The sequence below is a fragment of the Gobio gobio genome (genome assembly GCF_949357685.1).
Source record: "Gobio gobio genome assembly, chromosome: 10".
Lineage (NCBI taxonomy): Eukaryota > Metazoa > Chordata > Actinopteri > Cypriniformes > Gobionidae > Gobio > Gobio gobio.
In genome coordinates, this window is record NC_137116.1 from 17,995,777 (window position 1) to 18,018,337 (window position 22,561).

The 22,561-nt window shown below is 37.7% G+C and overlaps 1 protein-coding gene across 1 annotated transcript; it reads left to right on the forward strand.

Annotated features, from left to right (window-relative positions):
* Nucleotides 1–14,614: 14,614 nt before the first annotated feature.
* LOC307132817 (uncharacterized protein) lies at nt 14,615–21,699 on the forward strand (the record flags this gene model as incomplete). The annotated part of the gene is made up of 6 exons (XM_079827395.1): nt 14,615–17,389; nt 19,295–19,435; nt 19,534–19,659; nt 19,830–19,918; nt 21,257–21,379; nt 21,501–21,699. The coding sequence occupies exons 1-6, from the start codon at nt 17,327–17,329 to the stop codon at nt 21,697–21,699; spliced, it is 741 nt and encodes a 246-aa protein (XP_079683521.1). The 5' UTR covers nt 14,615–17,326.
* Nucleotides 21,700–22,561: the final 862 nt, after the last annotated feature.

Genomic DNA, 22,561 nt, shown 5'->3' on the forward strand with positions numbered 1-22,561 from the left:
CCATTTATGGTAAATGATGACAGATCTCATCCGGTTTCAACTGAAGGGCTAGATTCCTTAAATATTTACTATTTAGGCTGCTAAATATTTATTTCTTAAATATTTATAAGCTACAACAGCACGGGTAGTTGCAGTTTTTGTAACTAAAGATAAATGCATCTACTAATATACATTTATTGTGTGTGTGTGTGTGTGTGTGTGTGTGTGTATTATATGTGAATAAATAAGAAGTGATTATATATATGTATATTGAATCACTTCTTTATGCCATTCTTCATCTGAACTGAATTAAAATAAATGTAACAAAAGCATAATGAATGCACACAATTTTATAAGCATATTCCAATATTTAATGTCAATCATTTCAAAGACAAATGTAGTGCCCAAACTACTCCACAACAGTATAAAGAAGATCAGTTTTATATATATATATATACAGAGAGAGAGAGAGAAATATATTGAAACATAACTTTAAAAAAAAATAACCATTATGAAGTACAAACCAAGACATGAGGTGCGACTTTATTATCTGAAAATATATTTGTTTCTTCCCTTAAAAAAATAAATAGGCAAAAAAAAAAAATGTACATTCTCAACTTTAATACTATTTCCTTGTGATTATTGTTCACTTTTATTGTAAATAAATGAAAGGCCAATTCAAATAGTTAAAGATTATTATAAATGTTAACCATTTTCAGTAAGAAAATTCTTCTATAAAATACATTAATATTACATTTACATTAACAAGGTAGTGATTTACTATAGTGACCACTGTAATAAAAGGTTTAATGAATAAACATTGATTTCAAAAGGTATTCACTCTCACTATCTTCATTTGTTCGAACAAACACCCGCTATATACAAATGCAGATATATACATTGGACTATAGCATCATGAAGTCGCTGCATGACTAGAACTAGTGGATGGCAATACATTTGTCCTTTACTAAAACTCCTGATGAGCACTGATGCTTTTTTGATAAAGGCATAAGCAGACATCAAGTACAGTTTATGAATATTGGTTCTGCATATATCGAAGAGATCATGAAGAGGAGTGGTACTCCACGTGAAGACTTTGAGAAACTGTGACATAGCAAAGGGTGCACCTCACTGGACATATCCTACGCATGCCCAAACAACAACACCCCAAAACAGTTATGAAGTGAAGACACCACCAGGAAGACGCAGGAGACAGGGAAGACCAAGGAAGACATGAGACAGATGTTTCGTGAAGACCTGAAGAATGCAGGTGTTCCATGAGAAGATGTGAAGAACGTGGCCACAGATCGAATATGTTGGAGGACACATGTTGCCCAGTGTGCCCAGGACAGGACATGATGATGATGTCCCTTTACATAACTGTAGGATTTCCTTCTGTAAAAAGTGTTGCATAATTAAATGTTAAATACAGTTCACTGATATGTGTGCATTTCCATTATTGAAAGTATATCTTTAATAGCACATATGAATTTGTTTAAAAATGTTGATTATTCATGATTATTCACTTGATCTTTTGATCACGTAAATGATTTACATGCAAACAGGACATTATCAGCAGTACGCTATGGGGCAGTCATGGCCTAATGTTTAGAGAGTTGGACTTGCAACCCAAAGGTTGCGGGTTCGAGTCTCAGGTCCGGCAGGAATTGTCGGTGGGGGGAGTGAATACCAGCGCTCTGGGTGTGTGTTCACGGTGTGTGTGTGTGTGTGTGTGTGTGTGTGTGTGTGTTCACTACTGTGTGTGTGCACTTGGATGGGTTAAATGCAGAGCACAAATTCCAAGTATGGGTCACCATACTTGGCCACACGTCACTTCACACTTTTCAGTACAACTGATCTGATTATGACAAAATAATCGAATATCTGATGTCATGTGAGCATTCTTGCAAACAGAGGTAGGTTATGAGGTCTGAAGAGACATCTAATATTGCATGAACAGACAGGGCCCAATTTGTAATAAATTTAAAGAAAACATTGGACTTAATATAAACTTTCTGACAGTGTGTGGGACATCCGACTACTTTCCAAGAAGGGGCGCAACTGATTTACAAAAATCATGATAAATATGTACAGGAATTGAGGCTGTAGCCAATGGCAGAAGTCGGAGTAAAAGCTGCAGGATTATGTACGAGTATATGTACGAGTATCATATGAATTTGACAACTTGTTAAATCTTGTGAATTATTAAGTCTTAGAGAATATGTTCTTACTGATTGAGCCATGCGGTTTGTAAGAATATGTTTAAGTAACCACAAATGCTTGATAAAGAGTTCAAACCAACACTTACTTACCATTGCAAATATTTGCTGTTGCTTCTTTCGGTCTTCTCTGTTACTTCTCCATGAACAAGAATGGGCTGACTGAGTCCGAAAGGCCCTTTTGTTCTTTCCAGGTAAAAAAAAGAGAGAGAGAAAAAAAGTCATCATATATAATACATATATTATATACAGTAAAAAGTACTATTACATTACAATATTTGGATTTAACATTAAAAGGCATTTCAAGCATGGTAAGTGTTGTGTTTACTGTCTATTTACAACAAACATCACATTAAAACTACCAATACTGTGGTAAAAGCATTGCAAGTGTTTTTATTGTGCTTCTACTACAAATGCCACGTTGGAACTACACAAGTAGTTATTATTAAATATTAAAAATATGAAATATGTTTTATAGCAAGGTCTATAGCACGTCACGTGACAGTGTTTAATCACCCTAAGGTGTGTTGATTTAGAAAGCAAAGAAATGTGAAGCCTGAGTGGAGATGAAAGATATGATGCAGTGACTGAACATAATCTGATCAATAACAACAAGCAGAAAATACTTTATATCAAACATTAGGACATAATTTATGACTACTCACCAACATGTGGGACACGTGAACTGATGCCAAGCATCGCGATGTGTTCTGAACGAGACTTCTTCAGCGCGATTTCATAACGCCGAGGGGTAAGCCCATAGAAATGTATACGTAGATACTAGGGGTGTAACGATTCATCTACTACATCGATGTATCGATTTATATTCCTATGATCTAACTACATCGATCTGTGCTCGGCAAGTTGGCCTTCCGGACGACATATATCGATCTAACATCGTTTTAAAAGGTAATCAATCGATTGTATCGATAATAGGAAATAACGCATTGGATTTAAGCACGTCAGACTTTATATGGATGTTTTTTCTTAGCACTTTTAATAATAAAGGAGTTAAACGTTACTCGATTCAGTCTGCCTATCTGTGACATCATCGCCACGCACCAGCAGCAGCGCTAAGAAAACAAAACATAGCATGGCGGATGGCAGAGGAGAAACCAACCAGCGAGACATTATCAAGCCACCAGGAGAAAGAGCTACCTGTACTATCAACCCTGGCTAAATGTTACCTGTGCATTACTGGCAGCAGTGTGCCAGCAGAGCGAGTTTTAGTACAGCTGGCGACATAGTGAACGCACAGAGAAGTGTTCTGCGGTCAGATCATGTTGATCAGTTGATATTTTTGAAAAAAAAATCTGTAGAGTCATTGAAGAGTAGTTGGTTACATTTTATCTTTTGTTAAATATTGTTTGTTTATTAAACTGAGAGTAGTAGCAGGTTCAGCCAGTTTATTCAACCTGAAGAAATGTTGGTTGCACTTTATTTTTGATATTAATATTGTATTTGTATTATTTTAATGTTGAAAAACAACAGCAAAAGTAGCAGGTAAACCTACTATTAATTAAACCTGAAGAGAAGTTAGTTGCACTTTATTTTTGATATTAATATTGTAATATTTTTATGTTGGAAAACAAAAGCAGAAGTAGCAGGTTAACCTACTGTTGAAATGTTGGTTGCACTTACTGTGCTTTTATTGAAAATGTATTGAATATTGAAAATGAGAGCAGAAAAGGTTAACTTCCTGTTAATTCAACCTAAACTGTTGGTTGCACTTTATTCAGATAAAATTTGAATGCATTTGCCATTAATTGTTGTTTACTTGTTTGTTTATATCCATAATTAATTGATATACCGGATTCCCTTACAAGAAACAAAAGGAATCCAGGAAACTTCACCTGCACTGACCAGTATCCAGATATTTATTTCAGTCACACAATTTTTGACTAAAAAGTTACTGAATCGATTTCAAGTCACTGAATCGTTTCGGATCGTATCGTTCTAAATGAACCAATATCGTCCTTGAATCGTATCGACAACCTCAAATCGTGATACGAATCGAATCGTTGTTAAAACGAATCGTTACACCCCTAGTATGAAATGTGCTATACAAATAAACTTGCCTTTGCCTTGCCTTCTCAAGTGTATTAATAAGAACTACCAGTTGGCTTTCACTAATGTCTGTTTTTAGCTCTTCCCTTGTCTTGCGAGCATGGTCCTTCCATTGTTCGTACAGCTGAATCAATCTTTTCTCCCTTTTCAGTGCCTCCTCCTGTTTATATGCACGCATCTTCTCCGTGAGGTTCCGTTGACGACCAGAACGGTGAAGCTCCTCCTCTTCCGTTCCATTATGAGGAGCCTCTACCTGCTGGTCTGGGTCTTTATTTTCAGATGCATCCATTTTCTTAACAGGAGTGCCACAGACTAAATCATAGCATCAAGTTCTTTGATTACCATTAGACAGCTTTCAGATGTGTGGTAGGATGGATGAGGTGAAGCAGTTGTTCTTCTGGGTGAAGCTCTTACTGTAGCATTCCCGGCTGAACAGATGCAATTACTCTCAGGAACTGATGTTTGTAAAGGGTTTAATTTCCAGAAAAAACACCGTAAGAGCTGAATAAAACAAACAAACAAACACACATTAGACATCTGCGCAAATTGTATACAAATGTCCATAAACCTATACACTAATAAATACACATTTGCAATCTAGAAGGCCTACACCATAAATAGTGTGACAATAAGCATATTTTTAATATACAGGCTAATGTAATAACTTTGCATTACTGTTCTGTAGTAAGCCTGAATAAATTTTAACATTGACAGTAGCAATCTTTAATGCACAATTGACAAATTTCTTTTAAAGTGCCTGAATTACCTATATGAATTTATGAATTGCTTTAGTTACAACAATCTCCCTTTAGAGTGCAATATGAACTAAATGAAACACATGAGCTAACAATGAATACATTTTGGCTGACAATCTCAATTTAGAGAAAAACATAAAATATATATAAAATGACAACCCAGTCTCATATAAAAACGTACCCTGACTACATTGGTCCAAAGTGCAAAACTTAGAGGGGTTGCAATAATGGCCCTTGAATTGTATGACTGTTACATTTTTTTTGCCTATTCTTTTCCTCTTGTTTTGCGTCCAAGTCACGTGACTTTCAAGATTCCAGCCGTGAGAACAAAAAACATGGCGGACATTTCTCTCATTTTAGTGGAAAAAATCAGTATTTTGAGTTAGTTTCTGCATGAAAATAAGTTTTGATTACATTTCTAGCGAGAAATATATATTTTATTTTCATAATATTCACTCAGTGAATGTACATAATCACTCGCTTGCTCGTTGTTGCGAAGATTTTTCAGATCTCTCCAGAAAAATGTGAAATTGTAACGTTTTGGTTGCTATCGCTGCTATCAACGTGAATGTTATCATGATTAAATTATTTATTGGGTTATCATTTTTCCATTATGACATGTTGGAGTATGATTCTCAATTTAATCAGCCAGCATAGTTTTATTTACATTTATTTATTTTTATTTATGCTATTCAGACACAAACAGTAGCCCAACCCCGCCCCTAAACCTGCCCATGTGCGTTATATGAGATACAACACAGAATATTACAGACAACGGGCACACTTTATTGAAAAAGTTCAAGTATTCCAACTGTTCCGAGGTCAAACGATTGATTTGTGTGATTAAAAGACGCGCCCCGGCGTCACGGTCACAGGCCGGCTGCAAGTTAAACCCATAGATGTGTACACATAGATGTCTCATTCGACCGCTCCAGGCACGTCGACGCGCCGCCATAGAAACAGTCGCTAATGGGGTATCTACTAGGGGCGTAACGATTCGTTTTAACAACGATTCGATTCGCATCACGATTTGAGGTTGTCGATACGATTCAAGGACGATATTGGTTCATTTAGAACGATACGATCCAAAACGATTCAGTGACTTGAAATCGATTCAGTAACTTTTTAGTCAAAAATTGTGTGACTGAAATAAATATCTGGATACTGGTCAGTGCAGGTGAAGTTTCCTGGATTCCTTTTGTTTCTTGTAAGGGAATCAGGTATCAATTAATTATGGATATAAACAAACAAGTAAACAACAATTAATGGCAAATGCATTCAAATTTTATCTGAATAAAGTGCAACCAACAGTTTAGGTTGAATTAACAGGAAGTTAACCTTTTCTGCTCTCATTTTCAATATTCAATACATTTTCAATAAAAGCACAGTAAGTGCAACCAACATTTCAACAGTAGGTTAACCTGCTACTTCTGCTTTTGTTTTCCAACATAAAAATATTACAATATTAATATCAAAAATAAAGTGCAACTAACTTCTCTTCAGGTTTAATTAATAGTAGGTTTACCTGCTACTTTTGCTGTTGTTTTTCAACATTAAAATAATACAAATACAATATTAATATCAAAAATAAAGTGCAACTAACATTTCTTCAGGTTGAATAAACTGGCTGAACCTGCTACTACTCTCAGTTTAATAAACAAACAATATTTAACAAAAGATAAAATGTAACCAACTACTCTTCAATGACTCTACAGATTTTTTTTTCAAAAATATCAACTGTTCAACATGATCTGACCGCAGAACACTTCTCTGTGCGTTCACTATGTCTCCAGCTGTACTAAAACTCGCTCTGCTGGCACACTGCTGCCAGTAATGCACAGGTAACATTTAGCCAGGGTTGATAGTACAGGTAGCTCTTTCTCCTGGTGGCTTGATAATGTCTCGCTGGTTGGTTTCTCCTCTGCCATCCGCCATGCTATGTTTTGTTTTCTTAGCGCTGCTGCTGGTGCGTGGCGATGATGTCACAGATAGGCAGACTGAATCGAGTAACGTTTAACTCCTTTATTATTAAAAGTGCTAAGAAAAAACATCCATATAAAGTCTGACGTGCTTAAATCCAATGCGTTATTTCCTATTATCGATACAATCGATTGATTACCTTTTAAAACGATGTTAGATCGATATATGTCGTCCGGAAGGCCAACTTGCCGAGCACAGATCGATGTAGTTAGATCATAGGAATATAAATCGATACATCGATGTAGTAGATGAATCGTTACACCCCTAGCATTGATCATCTGGTGTGCTATTTTTCTAAAACGTTTTCGAAGTGCCAAAGTAATTATAGCACAATTGAGAAGGAAGCTCTTTCCTTAGTGCTGGCGCTCCAACACTTTGAAGTTTATTTAGGAGGTAGTAGTGGTAGTAGTGGAGGTAGTAGTGTGCCTATTATTGTTTTCACCGACCATAACCCTCTGACGTTTCTTTCCCGTATGTGCAATGCCAACCAGCGTTTGATGCGATGGGCGTTAGTTGTACAGGAATACAACCTGGATATTAGGCATCAAAAAGGCACTGAAAATGTTGTAGCGGATGCACTGTCCAGGGTGTAGTGCTGAAAAATAAGAAAGGGTTTTTTTCTATATTGGGGGAATATAGAAAAAAAATATTGGTGGGGGTGTTTTAGGTCCAAGGACGTATTCACATTTTTGTTTCTGTTACAGAATGTTATTGGAGTCTTTCTCCCCTCCTGTGTTTTCTTGCCTGATAGGTAAATGGCTGCCACCTGTGTTCATTCACTGATCTGGGCGTGGTCTGCGCATTGATTGGTGCGTGTCCTGAGGAGTCCAATATAAAGCTGCAGAGAGACATGTGGCGTTTGAGGCTGATCCGTTCTCCCAGGGGCGGACTGGCCATCTGGCATACCGGGCTTTTTCCTGGTGGGCCGCTGGAAAATGTGGGCCGGCCCATTGCTATGTAAATATATATGAAGAATAAATTATAGTAAAACTACGTAGCCTATATCCTTCCGTCAGCCCAGACGAATGGCCCGCGCAGCCCACTTGAGGCAAAACTCCATGCAAAACTCTAATCTATAGCCTGCTCAGTCCCAGTGTCTCAGTGGTGTAAAATCGCTCGTCAAAGTCAAAATGTTTGCGAAATCCAATCAAATTGAAGGAGGCGGGATTTACTGTCCACAGCAGCGCGGGCGGCACTTGAATGCGAGCCGAGGTAAGAGCTGAATATGCGTCAATGGGCTACAGCAATATTTCTCGACTGTTAAAGGGTTAGTTCACCCAAAAATGAAAATTCTGTCATTAATTACTCACCCTCATGTCGTTCGAGACCCGTAAGACCTCCGTTCATATTCGGAACACAAATGAAGATATTTTTGTTGAAAGCTGATGCTGAGAAAGGCTTCAGATAGGCCTCCATTGGCATTCAGTACATTTACACTCCCAAGACCCATAAAAGGCACTTAAAACGTCGTTACAAAGTCCATCTCACCACAGTGACTCTACAATAATTTTACGATGCGACGACAATAGTTTTTGTGCGCAAAAAAAAATTAAAATAACACCTTTATCCAACTTGTCCTTTCCTTCCGTGTGTGCCTCCACGACGCATGCGCGAGAATATGACGCAGATCCGGCGTTCGGACACATGACCCAGAAGCGATTTGTTTACAAGCAGAGTAAGACGCGCGTGTCTAAGCTTTTGGATTCTACATTGATCGTGCTTTAGGTCTCGGCGTAGTGCTCAAAATCGGACTAAAGTGCGCATTTCATGGATTCCCGAACCCCGGCGCTACGTCATATTCTCGCGCATGCGTCGTGGAGGCACACACGGAAGACAAGAACAAGTTGGATAAAGGTGTTATTTTGATTTTTTTTGCGCACAAAAACTATTGTCGTCGCATCGTAAAATTATTGTAGAGTCACTGTGGTGAGATGGACTTTGTAACGACGTTTTAAGTGCCTTTTATGGGTCTTGTAAGTCCCCTTCACTGGCCCCTGACCCCACACATGGCCTCACTCAGTCTCCTTCATCAGATGGACCCTCAGGGACTGCTGTCTCTCTCCTCTCTCCTCAGAGCCAGAGGATGATGATGATGATGATGATGATGATGATGGAGAGATGGTAAATACCACTCCTTTGTGTTTCTTTCGAATCAAGTAAAATAATTCAAACAGTGATGAATTAACATCCAGTGCTTTAAATCCAGGCTTTCCACATATTCTACATTTAAAAGTACAGCCTAAAGTCATTAGTAAGCAGCAGATATGCATCAAGTCAGCTTTATTTCTCTAGTGCTTTGTACTATACAGATCGTGTCAAAAGGAAAATAACAGCATTATGCATCAAACAGTTGTGATGTAGTAATTTCATTGATTGTGTAAGAGTGGACTCCTGTAGATGGTTCAATCTACAGGGTTGCCATTAGACTAAAAAACGTTATCAGAAAGATGGAAGAAAACTGTACATTTCTTGTCTATTTCCACCCACTGCAACTCATACCAACGACGGAGATAAGCGCAGTTACAATAGCAAAATATGTGGGAGAGCGTTGCTATAATATGACTATATTGTATTGCAATAGGGAGCACTTCAAAGTCAATACTAAATCAAAACTAGTTAGCACAGTATTTGTAATAAAAAGGATTTAATGACAAAATCTGGTTATGGTTACACTTAAAATAGTTTCAAAATGGATGAATGAGATGATAAACTTATACCATTAATCGTACACAGCATGAATACAATGTTACCTGAGAGAGAGAGAAAGAGAGAGAGAGAGAGAGAGAGAGAAAGAGGAGAGAGAGTGGGGGAGAGAGAAGAAGAGAGCAAAGACAAGAAGCCCAGATGACTTCAAGAGCCAGAGCAAAAGAGAAGAGAGCCTAGTTTCCCATCTTCTTTTATCTATCCCTTGACCATGTGACCGAAACCAAATGTATTCTTTTAAACTGACCAATCAGATCAAACTCACACATAACATTCAAACTGACCAAACTTCCCCCACTGTAAAAGGTGTGGCACCCCCTGCGGCCTACAGGCCTGCCTTTTGTCCTTCTGTTAAGCAAATGTGTTGACAACAGTAAAGCAAATTTCTTTGTTGGATTTCAAATATCAAATATCTTTGATTATTTTCAATCCTTTCAGTCCCCCCTTGGCACATTTGGCCACATTCATAAAATGTCCAGAGGTGACACAGTCAACAAAGACATGCTTTCCGTTGTGTAGATGTCATCTTCAGACTTGTCGTCCAGGCATGTTGGAAAAAACAGTCTGTCAGTCCTTACACCTGCTTGAGAACTTCATCAAATGGTGTGGTGCAATCTCTTTGATCACTGATATGCAAAACGTCCATTGAATACCTCACACCTCAAGAACAGTCACTGAAGATGAGAACAAACGCTTGTCTCTCTTTCTGAGGCAGAACACAGGAGGTGAATTCGAGCAGCAGGAATCTGTAACAAATAGCCCAACAAACAGCAAAATAGCATACACTTTTGTCATTTGTCATTTGGTCATTGGCATTTGTCATTGGTCAGAAGTTTGATATGGTCAGATTAAAATATTCTCTGGCAATAAGCCTTTAAATCGATGTACTTAATAAAGTGGTCAAGGTTTAGAATAAAAAGAAGATCTCACAAGCTCTTACATTATTTCTAGAAACCTTTAAATAATCTGCATCATAACAAAACAACAATCACATTGTTGGGTTTACACCCTTCTTTCATTAAGAGTATCAGCAAAATATTGTGTAACCAAATACAGAAATTCAATTGAATTAATGTCCAAAACCATTGTTACATTGTTACAATGTACATTGTTACATTGACAAAATACAAAGTCTCAGAACTCAAAATCAACAAAATTCAAAATCAAATGCATTTTTACAATACACTGATAAAATATTTTTCACTAGGTAAGGATGAGAAATACCCTTTTGATATTTAAATTGGTGAGACAAATAATACCTGATTTAGTAAATCAAAAGAAAGAAACAAAACAAACAATAACTTGAAGAAATTCACAGTAGTAATACAGTCTAGATGTAAAGACATTTTGTGAGGCAGATGAAGATTTGACTTTGTGTGAAAATCAAATTTATGTGACTGAATTTAGCTGTGGCTATGTGTAAATCATGTCCAAACACTGGTGAGGAGGTTTACAATTGTGATGCAAATTTAGCCCTGTTGTAAAACAGGCAGCCAGTATGTGAATGTGAGTATGAGATGTGACCTGGCTCAATTCCTCTCACACCAATGTTTTTGTTAAGGAGCATGATAAAATGCAAAGTTTGGAGTTCTTGAATCCTGCGCTGTGATGAAAACATTCTCATGGTTAATGCAATTGTAATTCACACTGTAGCCACATGGCAATTCTATGCTCCTGTACTGGGTTTAACTGCAGCTATATCGGGAATAGCAGAGTTTCCAATTCGGAGACTAACAAATTCAACATAGACACACATGCAACTTGAAATTGCTGTACAATTCCAGTATTAAAGTTATTCCAATTTACACAAGATACATGGCCTAGAATGCACAGCATCTACAGCCTTTATCCTAAGTGTTTCATAACTTACAGTAAAGCAATCATGTGTTTTAAAGAATAAACTTGACTAGTCTATGTGTATCTTGTAACACAAACAACCATACTGTGTAATCAATGCGCACAATGTGTTATACAATTACAAATTCGAAAATACAGACAGGATCATTGCAATCTGGATGTTTTACTATTAAACTCCTTGCTAAGAGGCTGCTAACCCGCTCGCAAGTGAAGTTAATAGCTGAAGGCCTTGCATGAACACTGCAGTTAGCTCACTGAGAGTCTTACCTGCAAATGAGCGCTGATCTTTTCCCTTAGAAAGTAATTTCCTATTTTTCAGAAAATACGGAGGAGGCCGACCTCGACCCAGCGACCAGCATTTCAAATCGCCATGCCCTATTTTCTGACAAGATCTGCAAAACCTGTTCTTTTGGTCATGGGGTTGCTTGCTAGGTTCTGCTGGAGTATGAGGATAATGACCTTCTAATGCTTGCAAACCATGCGTTCTGGTACACGACACTGCGCTATTCCGTTGCTGCACCCGCTTAAGAACTGAAATAGGCACACTTTCTTGGGCATTTTCTGAACTAAACGTTTCAGATTCATTAGAGCAAGTCACCTCATCTATGAAGTGAACATGCTTTTTAATCCCATCGCTATTAAGCATTATGGGAGGCATGCGCTTTTTAGCATTTAGCTTAGCCTTGAGATCTGCAATGGTTTCTTTGTGCTTTTTACACTTTTCCGTCAGGGCTAACTGCTCAGCTAGTAAGTTATCTAGCTGCGTTTGAAGATCTTGAATCTTTGCCTCAGACTTTTCTGCCTCTTCATTTTTAGAATCCACTTCTTTACATTTCGCATTTATACTTGAAACTAGATGTGTTGTCACATCACGTAGCCTTTTACAACTTATGAAGTTTAACGCCTCAATTATTTCACCATGTTTTGATTTCTTTTGATGTCTGCCATTTAATTCCCAATATCTGAACATTTCATCATCTGAACTTTTAATTCCAATATACTCTTTCTTGAGTTTGGACAAGGTAGGCTCAACTTTTTCACTCCATAAAGCAAACAATATGTCACTAGAAATTTTCCCTTCCATCCCGAGGAGATTATCTGAGTATTCACTGATTGTACAGTAATGGGACTATTGAAGCTATTTAAAACCTTCTAAATTCTGTTTCATGCAATTCCTTCAACCATTAAACAATGAAAACAGACTTACCCAAAGAAGGTCAGCTTTAATCCATTCACAAGATCAACTGTGAAAAAATGTCCTCATTCTTACACAGATCAAAGTAAATTTCAGACAATTCACTGCAAGGGATCCCGGGTTTCGGCACCATCTGTAAGAGTGGACTCCTGTAGATGGTTCAATCTACAGGGTTGCCATTAGACTAAAAAACGTTATCAGAAAGATGGAAGAAAACTGTACATTTCTTGTCTATTTCCACCCACTGCAACTCATACCAACGACGGAGATAAGCGCAGTTACAATAGCAAAATATGTGGGAGAGCGTTGCTATAATATGACTATATTGTATTGCAATAGGGAGCACTTCAAAGTCAATACTAAATCAAAACTAGTTAGCACAGTATTTGTAATAAAAAGGATTTAATGACAAAATCTGGTTATGGTTACACTTAAAATAGTTTCAAAATGGATGAATGAGATGATATACTTATACCATTAATCGTACACAGCATGAATACAATGTTACCTGAGAGAGAGAGAAAGAGGAGAGAGAGTGGGGGAGAGAGAAGAAGAGAGCAAAGACAAGAAGCCCAGATGACTTCAAGAGCCAGAGCAAAAGAGAAGAGAGCCTAGTTTCCCATCTTCTTTTATCTATCCCTTGACCATGTGACCGAAACCAAATGTATTCTTTTAAACTGACCAATCAGATCAAACTCACACATAACATTCAAACTGACCAAACTTCCCCCACTGTAAAAGGTGTGGCACCCCCTGCGGCCTACAGGCCTGCCTTTTGTCCTTCTGTTAAGCAAATGTGTTGACAACAGTAAAGCAAATTTCTTTGTTGGATTTCAAATATCAAATATCTTTGATTATTTTCAATCCTTTCAGTTGTTTGTGTTTTTTAATAGGCTGTTGACTCCCAAAATGTCCCGGATTATCCACATGTGGACAGGCTGGCAGAAAATCTGCTGGCGCTCCGGGGTCACACAGCCGCCCCAACACCATAATAGCTCTTTGGCAGAACCTGGATGACCGGGACAAGAAAGGGGTGGTGAAAGCAGCTCGACACCAAAAGAGATGCTGATTGGACGCTTCAGAGTACCAAAGAGGCTCACTCAAACCCCTGGAGTAGAGAGCACCACCAGATGTGGCCTAACTGTTGCCGTCTGGTGGAGACCGTCTTCATCAGACTTTGCACTGCTCACCCAAAAAGGCAAGGGAGCCCTGTCGAGATGGTCTCTGATCCTGCAAGACTATCGCAGGATAAGGCAGCTTGTACTGGCCAACGGCTCGGTGATGGGAGGAACGTCAATGCAACTGGTGGAGGTTAACCATTTCCAAATGTATACCTTTTTTTGTATATAGCATTGTATATAGTGTGAACAGTTGTTTCAAAAGAGTTCACCATTGGTAATACTTGTGTTCAATAATATTTAACATTTTAACTTTCTATTTCTTGTTTATGAAAACCTATTTATTGATTTTTAAAATGTAACATTTTTAAATTGTTATTTAACATTCATTACCGTTCTATTGGCATAATTGCAAAATAAAAATAAAAAATTGGCAAGTGATTGCATTTTTACTTTCATATAACACTGCAACAATAAAACATGTATATTAAACGATAATTTGTACATTTTCTTATTATTGTAACAGACATTTTTCAGCAAATTGGTTACTATTTAATGGGTTGCATCTTTGTTCATTACAAATAACAGATTTGCAAGTGTCTTGTTTGGATGTAACCTAAAAAAATGCTTAATCAGATCAAAAAATATCACAACATCTAAATAATAGTAATATCACTGTTCCATTGGTCATTTCTTTTTTCTTGAAAGAATATCAAAAAACACAACAAACGAATTACATATGTATATTTTATTAACACTGGGACAGTATGCATTCAAAAATGCGTTTATTTAATACAATTATAAATAGTACAAAAAGTTGTCTTTAGCTGGATTCGAACCCCTGTCTTGAGCACCTGCAATAGAAAACAGTGTCTAATGTAAATGCGTGATTTTCCCACACGAAGAAACTGGAAAAGGTATCACGACAAGACATATAGGAAGAATATCTCTGAACGTCACATTTCACCCTTTCTTTTCTTCTTCCCCTTCTCATTTTCTTCCCTTCTTCCCGCTTTTTTTGGACTACTGTTCCCCAGCTTTGTCTTCCTCACAAACAAGTGCGTAGTTTTTTAGTTCAGTTTTTTAGCTGGTATAATAAGATTTTCCTATGAAGACTGGACACATTGGTCAGATTAATGGACAGGCATAACATAAAAGTTTATTGCACATATCTTCTGATACATTTATAATAATAAATATTACAAGCAGGCAATAATATGAATGCGATGATGTATTATATATTGCGAGCATAGACCGTACAAATGCGAGACACTGAACCGGGAAACGGTCACGTGACAAAAGACCGAGACGAGATGAACTAACGGCCCGAACCCCGAAGACACGAGAGGTGAACTAAACTTTCCAGGGAAACGACTTGATTAAATGTGAGGTGACAAAAGAAAGAGCGATTTGGATCGGGAGGTGAACTAACAGACTCCATACATAGCCTGAAGATCCAGCTCAATCATTTCCTTCTCAGAGTTTGACCATTGCTGCAATAGCTTATTGTCTATTCCAAAGGTACTCATGTTTAACATGCAACATTTTAATGATATTCTGCTGAAATTAACGAAATGACTTGAAAAAAGATTCGTTAATTTTGCTGAACGAGATTCAAAGATCCGAGTCAGTAAAACGATCCGAACTTCCCACTACTAACCGGAATCGGCCCAACTGTTCTTGCTATCTTTTTTGTTGTTGTTCTTGCTATCTGTCTCTGTGTGTGTGAGCACTGCTAATTCTTTAATATTGAGAAATATTTATCGGTGCGTCCCAATTCGCTCTCCGTCCTAAATAATATACGAACATAAAATGAGTAACTTACGTCCCAAACCGTTGTTGAAACGAGTATTCCAAAGATACCCGGATTGTCCACTGTTTCTGGGTAGATTTCGAAGTGCAGATCCGTGCAAACTCTAACGGCTGATGTTGAACGATTCGATTAGAACTACAAACGCGGATAAAAAGTGTTAAAAAACTACAAACATGGCAAAGATGTGCGGATGCGACGGTTAAGAGGTTGGGGTTTGAGTGAAAAATATTCAATATTCAAATTGTAAACACACTAGAGCATTAAAGACCCACCAATGGCAGATCAACAACGACACGGTAGGAAATTAAATTAAATTGAATGTGGAGGATTTGAACTGTGACAAGATGATTGACAGGGCAGGTTAAATGGTGAAGGGATGCACTTAACTAGAGTTAAAGATGAAGTATATGTCCCAAAGCTTGCTCTTCTGCTACACACTTAAAAGGCCGTTCTTTTTATTGACAAAAAGAGTACATATAGGCCACATTTAGGTCGTAGTATAAGCGCGTGTATATCTTTATGGTTCAAATCCAAACAAACATTGGAATGCGTTCCATCCGTGACGTCACAGTGGAGGAGGCTTAAGGCTGTTCATTCTGATCATTCTGGACTGTTCATTTATCAGCGCCTGCACGACTTCACGCATCTTTTACCTACAGCTCTCGATCAGTTTGCAATTAATTGTTCATCTCAGTTTCCAAAATGGACAAAGGAGACAAAATGATGGTAAGAAGGCTTTCATACTATAGACCCTTTTCACATTTCTGGGTTTCTCAGAGAGGAAGTCATCATAGTTGGGTTAAACATGATCAAACACTAGATTTCCTCAAAAGTGAAATTGTAAAATGTAAATAACTTGCATCCTAATATTTTTAATGATATTTATATAAGCACACACACAAGTGAATATTAATGAATACAAGCAAATAGGTAATAACAGCAGGACTGGTGTTGAGCTCCAGGTAGGGCTGGGACGGTATGGATTTTTTCTTACTGCGGTTGAAAAGCAAGAAATTCCTGCGGTTCAACGGTAAACCGCTTTAAACGGCTCCCGCTCGACTTTAGCACACAGCCGCTCACACACACACACCAGCGCTGGCAATTGAACATAATAAGGAACATGTTTATTTTACATTTTACAAATTTATATATCTATATATAAATTTTATATATTACTTATTATTTCTATTACATATTTTTACATATTTATATTAATTTATATATCTCGTGTGCGCTTTTGTGTCAGTGGTTCAAATATTTAACGAAGGCTATTTAATTTAACAAAGTGTCGCACACTACTGTGATTGTAAGCCTGCCAGACGGATATCTTTTTCGATTGCCTTTTAATGAAATTGGAATTTCAGAATCACAAAGCCTACTTATATTTAATGGCCTACAATAGATTATTTATTGATTATATTGAATGAAATTTCGCAGGCCCAGCTTATTTGTAGTCAATCTTTCCCAAACAGAGTTGGAAGAGAGTTTAAACTTACCAGTACTAAGGGTTGCTGAGGCAGCTCCAGCTCAGTTTGCTCTTTCTGAAGCCGTTGTTTTTTTTTTTCAAGTATTGGAAGAATGGAGTATATAGAAGACAATGCTTCATCGGGGCCAACAGGGTGCATGCTTTTCGTTCGGGCATGGGTTCGATATACCAACCACATCCACCAACAACCCCGAAACCAGAACGCGCTTTGGCGAAGGTAAGAAGGCTTTCATACTATAGACCCTTTTCACATTTCTGGGTTTCTCAGAGAGGAAGTCATCATCGTTGGGTTAACTATTAAAGGGGGGAGAAATGCTGTTTCATGCATACTGAGATTTTTACACTGTTAAAGACTTGGATTCCCATCCTAAACATGAACAAAGTTTAAAAAAAAAATGTTTGATGGAGTATTTCTGTGCCAAAAATAGTCCTTCCGGTTTCTCATAAGTTTCGGCCCCCAGCCGCTCGGCTTTTTTCGGAAAGACTCGGTACAGCGTATCTTTCTTTTATAAATATAATAAAACTAAAGACTTTTCAGAGATATGAAAGATGCAATACTACTCTATAGGTACACAAGATTGACATGAGATTGACTGAAAATGAGTGTTTCACCCCCCCTTTAAAGCTATGAATGAGAGAATACATTACATATTTTTGTGTGCCCATTTGCTCAAACAGCAAAAGGAAAACGGCACAATAGTGATTTCACAACTTTCAAAAAGAGGGAAAAATAGAGTGAGATTGATTGCATTTCCTTTCCCTGCTCTCCCTCCATCTCTCAAGCGCACACACACGTTTTATGGGGACTTTCCATAGACATAACATTTTTTTTTAATACTGTATAAACTGTATATTTTATCCCCTACACTAACCCTACCCATCACAGGAAACATTCTGCATTTTTACATTTTCAAAAAACATCACTTAGTCTGATTTATAAGATGCTTTCCTTACGGGGACCAAAAAATGTGGGGACAAGGATTTCGGATATTGCCATCTTTGTGGGTACATTTTGTCCCCATTTTGCCAACCACCACACACACACACATACATACACACACACACACACACACACACACAGACACACACACACACACACAAGGTGCGTTCCATTCGACCGTAAGTCACGGTTGCCAACTCTCACACATTTGGCGTGACACACACGCTTTCAGGCTCTCACGCTCTCACTCTGCCCCAGTAAATCTCACGCCAAACCTGCTTTTGATATGAAACAAAGTCTAAGATTTTAAGTTTTGATACGAAATTCAAACAATAAATAGCGTTTTGGCACAGTTGATGTGGCATAACCGTTAAAGCCAGAGCCGTTGCGACATGCTCTCATCTCCCGGCGTCAACCATAGTCACTTTTATATTTACAGGATCATTTTATTATGGAGAGTGATTGAGATGCAACGTTGTGAACATTAATGTTAATATTCTTCTTGCATTTAGCCCTCAGTTATTACTTACTCATTGGTCACACTCATAAGTTACTCATTGGTGGTCAAATGTGACCATACACCTTAACTATTTTTCAAATAAATAAATGTTTTATATTTTAGTTCAATAATATTTATTGAATATTTTGAGGAGATCTTTTGGTACTAAAGACTATTTGTGCAGTAATTATGCACAAAATATCCACTTAAAGTATTTATTATGTATATTACAATTAGTGTAATAATTAAGGTTAAAATAGATCATTCCAATGCAAAGAGGCAAATTAGAGTCATTTTGTGGCTGGAAAATGAATAATTTTGGCTCTTTAATAAATATTCATGGCCTATATAGTCTAGACTCTAGTTGCTCAAAAGTATTGCAAGTCATAACTGCTTACCTATTACTTATTTAGACATGATCAAACACTAGATTTCCTTAAAAGTGAAATTGAAAAATGTAAATAACTTGCATCCTAATATTTTTAATGATATTAATATAAGCACACACACAAGTGAATATTAATGAATGCAAGCAAATAGGTAATAACAGCAGGACTGGTGTTGAGCTCCAGCCTCCAGGGTCACATATGAAATATCTACTGCTTGTAAATTGTGTGCATTAGGTTTTTCATTTGTGTGCAGCATGTGTACTCTTCTAACCTTTCTCTCTTTTCTTTTCTCAGAGTTATAAACAGGAGAGGGAGCACGTGCAAAAAATGTGTGACGAATTTGTTTTTAAATTTGCGGAAGTGTATCACAGACGTCCTGAAATTTATGAACAGGAGGCGGAGAAAAAGCCATTAAAATTAGAGATGAGAAAATTGGTAAATACACACATACATTTACAAAGACAGAAAGACACACTGATGTGTTCTCTGCAGTTCTGTCTCTTAAGATCACTGACTCTTCATGTGTTCTACAGGAGAAGGAGATTGTTATAAGTTCCATCTCATATGCCGAGCTTGCGAACTGGGTCAAAAACGTTTTTGCCCTCGTCGTGGAGAGGAGGCATGCAGATATAAAGGACCCCATTAAACAGCTGGAAGTGGTGAATAATGCTCAAATAATTCTGGAAATCTTGAAAGAATATGTATTTGTTGTTGATATGATTTTTAAAATGGAAATAAGGTTCAGTAAAGTCCTAAAGTCAGCAGAGCAATGCGTGATAAAATGCAACACGTTTTTTTCACAACTGCTTTTTTGTAATTCTCCGTCCAGATTCGGGACTACTTTCTCCTCGAGGACGAGCTGCAGAAGACATCAGACCTCCAGAAGATCGATTTTTTTCATTGTCGAAAAAGTGAAAGGTCAGCACAATTGTGCACATTGGGCATGACAGTACTATGGATGTTCTTCTGTCTTTGCATATGTATAACGGTGTAACGATGCACTCGTGTCATGATTCGATACAAATCCTGATACTAAACTCCTGATGCGATATTTATCACCATATTTTAAGCACTGATCTGCCCCAAACTTCACATGTTTGATAAGAGTCCTGGCCTGAAGACATCTACATGCCAATATTAGTTAGTCATAGCGCCGCCTGCTGGCAACAAGAAATGTCATGTTGTATACTGTAATTCCCTCCCAGAAACACATTAAAATATGCCGTCAATTCCCAAACATGCTAGAAACACATTAATGGCTACGTGCTAATGTATGCGATTTACGCCACGAAACAGGAAGTTGCTGTAACTCAGGCATACAATGTCCGAACTGCCCCAAACTTCACATGTTTGATAATAGTACTGGCCTGAAGACAGGATCTACATGCCAATATTCAGTTATAGTCATAGCTCCACCTTCTGGTGGCACATTGAAGTGAGTTTGCCATATTTATCCTATATTTACCCGCTTAAATGCATGTCGCCCACTATTCACTGTGGCCACCGGGTGGCGGTGCATGTGCGAGGGCCCTTTCATCGCTGCTTGCAGACTGAATTATTATTATTTAAATAATAGTATTTGATATTATATTATTATCAGGACAAATATTCCCCCATTGCATTACTATACTTTGTTTTCAATGTCACTGAAATGTTCATCTACGCGCACTCCTGCTGTTAGTGCACTAAACATAAGAATAAACCAGTCATAGTTCTGATCACAAGAAAGCGTGTCTAAATGACTATTCTCAAACTGTAAATGTTCTACATCTTCTCACTCTCGTGTTGTTTTAGCACATCATGCAAGCAATAAACGTCCGTGTTTACTACAGTAAATCTGTTCATCAAAGAAAAGCAATAGAGTCTCTTCAGAAGACTTTGATTATTTTGATGATGCCTTTTAAGTTTGAGAGGAATGGACTTTAAATGGAGGGACAGAAATCTTTCTCTGGTTTCTTGAAAAATATCTTGAAAATCTTACAGGTTTGAAACAACATGAGGATGAGTAGATGATGACAGAATTTACATTTTTGGGTAAATGATACCCTATAAACACAGTAAGCTGAGCCTTGGATAAAACAACTCAATAACGCAAATCATATCGTTTACATCAACAATACATATAGTCACATTTTTATATCACGATATATATATCTCGATATACGATGTATCGTTACACCCCTAATGTATGGTGTTGCATATGCACAGTGAAGATACTGCTTCTGATAACATGAATCATCTCTGTTACTGTTTCAGTGATGAAGAAGAGGAAGAAGAGGAGAAAGACCCTTTCATGATAGATGAAAGTCTGCTTAAATTTTACAAGGACTGCTTGGGAGGCTTTGAAAAAGTAGATGGCCGATACGAGCCGAAAATGATGTATGTTTCTTGTGCACAACCATGTGTTTGATTTCTACACACTCTCAATCTGTGGGAAGTCTGGGAACTGAAGACAGTAACAGTGTTTGACCATCTTTTTGTCTTGTGTGTTTTTGTGCAGAGAGGAGAAGCTAGACGGAGTAAGAGAGCAGTTTAAGCTCATTCGCAAACAGAGGGAGGAGAACATTGAGGCCATAAAGACAATGAATAGGAAAATTGAATATTTGCACACGTGCAAATATGATTCATCCGTTGTTGAGACGGTAAGCACATCGTGTCCCATCTTAAGCAGTCGCAGCCCCACACACACATCCAAATGAATTAGAAGACTGTACGGCTGATCTCATCGTTTTACTTTTGCCTCACCAGAACACAGAGTTATATAAGAAGCTCTTACACTTTTTCAAAAAGACCAGAGACTCTTCCTGCAGCCTTCCCGATCCGCGCATAATTATGAAGGAGTTAGGAGAGTGGATTGTAGAAAGGGTGGAAAGCACACCGCTGCTGAAACGGCGCGAGCTGAGAAAGGAGCTTTTTTATGCATATTCTCTGATGTAAGATATAAAAATGCATGTTTTCATGACACAGTGATAAAGCTACTGTGATGATCATCAGTGGCTGTTATAATTGTATAGTTTGTGTGATCTCTTGATAATCTCCCTCCTTTACAGTTTGAGGGAAACTGACGAAGATGAGTTGGAGGCCCAGCGAGTGGAACGGAGGAAGATCAGACGTGAGAGAGCTCTTGCTCCTCCTACACTGAAAATAGTAAGTGCCACACAGAACCAGCAGTACATACCCCATACTTTGGTCTTGCTCGTCAAATATTGTAACATGGATCCATAGTGTGATGCTAACTTAAAAATCACGTCTCTATTGCAGACCAAAAAAAGACCGATCCTGCCTCCAATCACAAAAAAAGAACCAGTGGGAACCAAGAACCAGGTAGGTAGATCGATAGATAGATAGATAGATAGATAGATAGATAGATAGATAGATAGATAGATAGACAGACAGACAGACAGACAGACAGACAGACAGACAGACAGACAGACAGATAGATAGATAGATAGATAGATAGATAGATAGACAGATAGACAGATAGATAGATAGATACGTAATATTATAGATAGATAGATAGATAGATAGATAGATAGATAGATAGATCGATAGATCGATAGA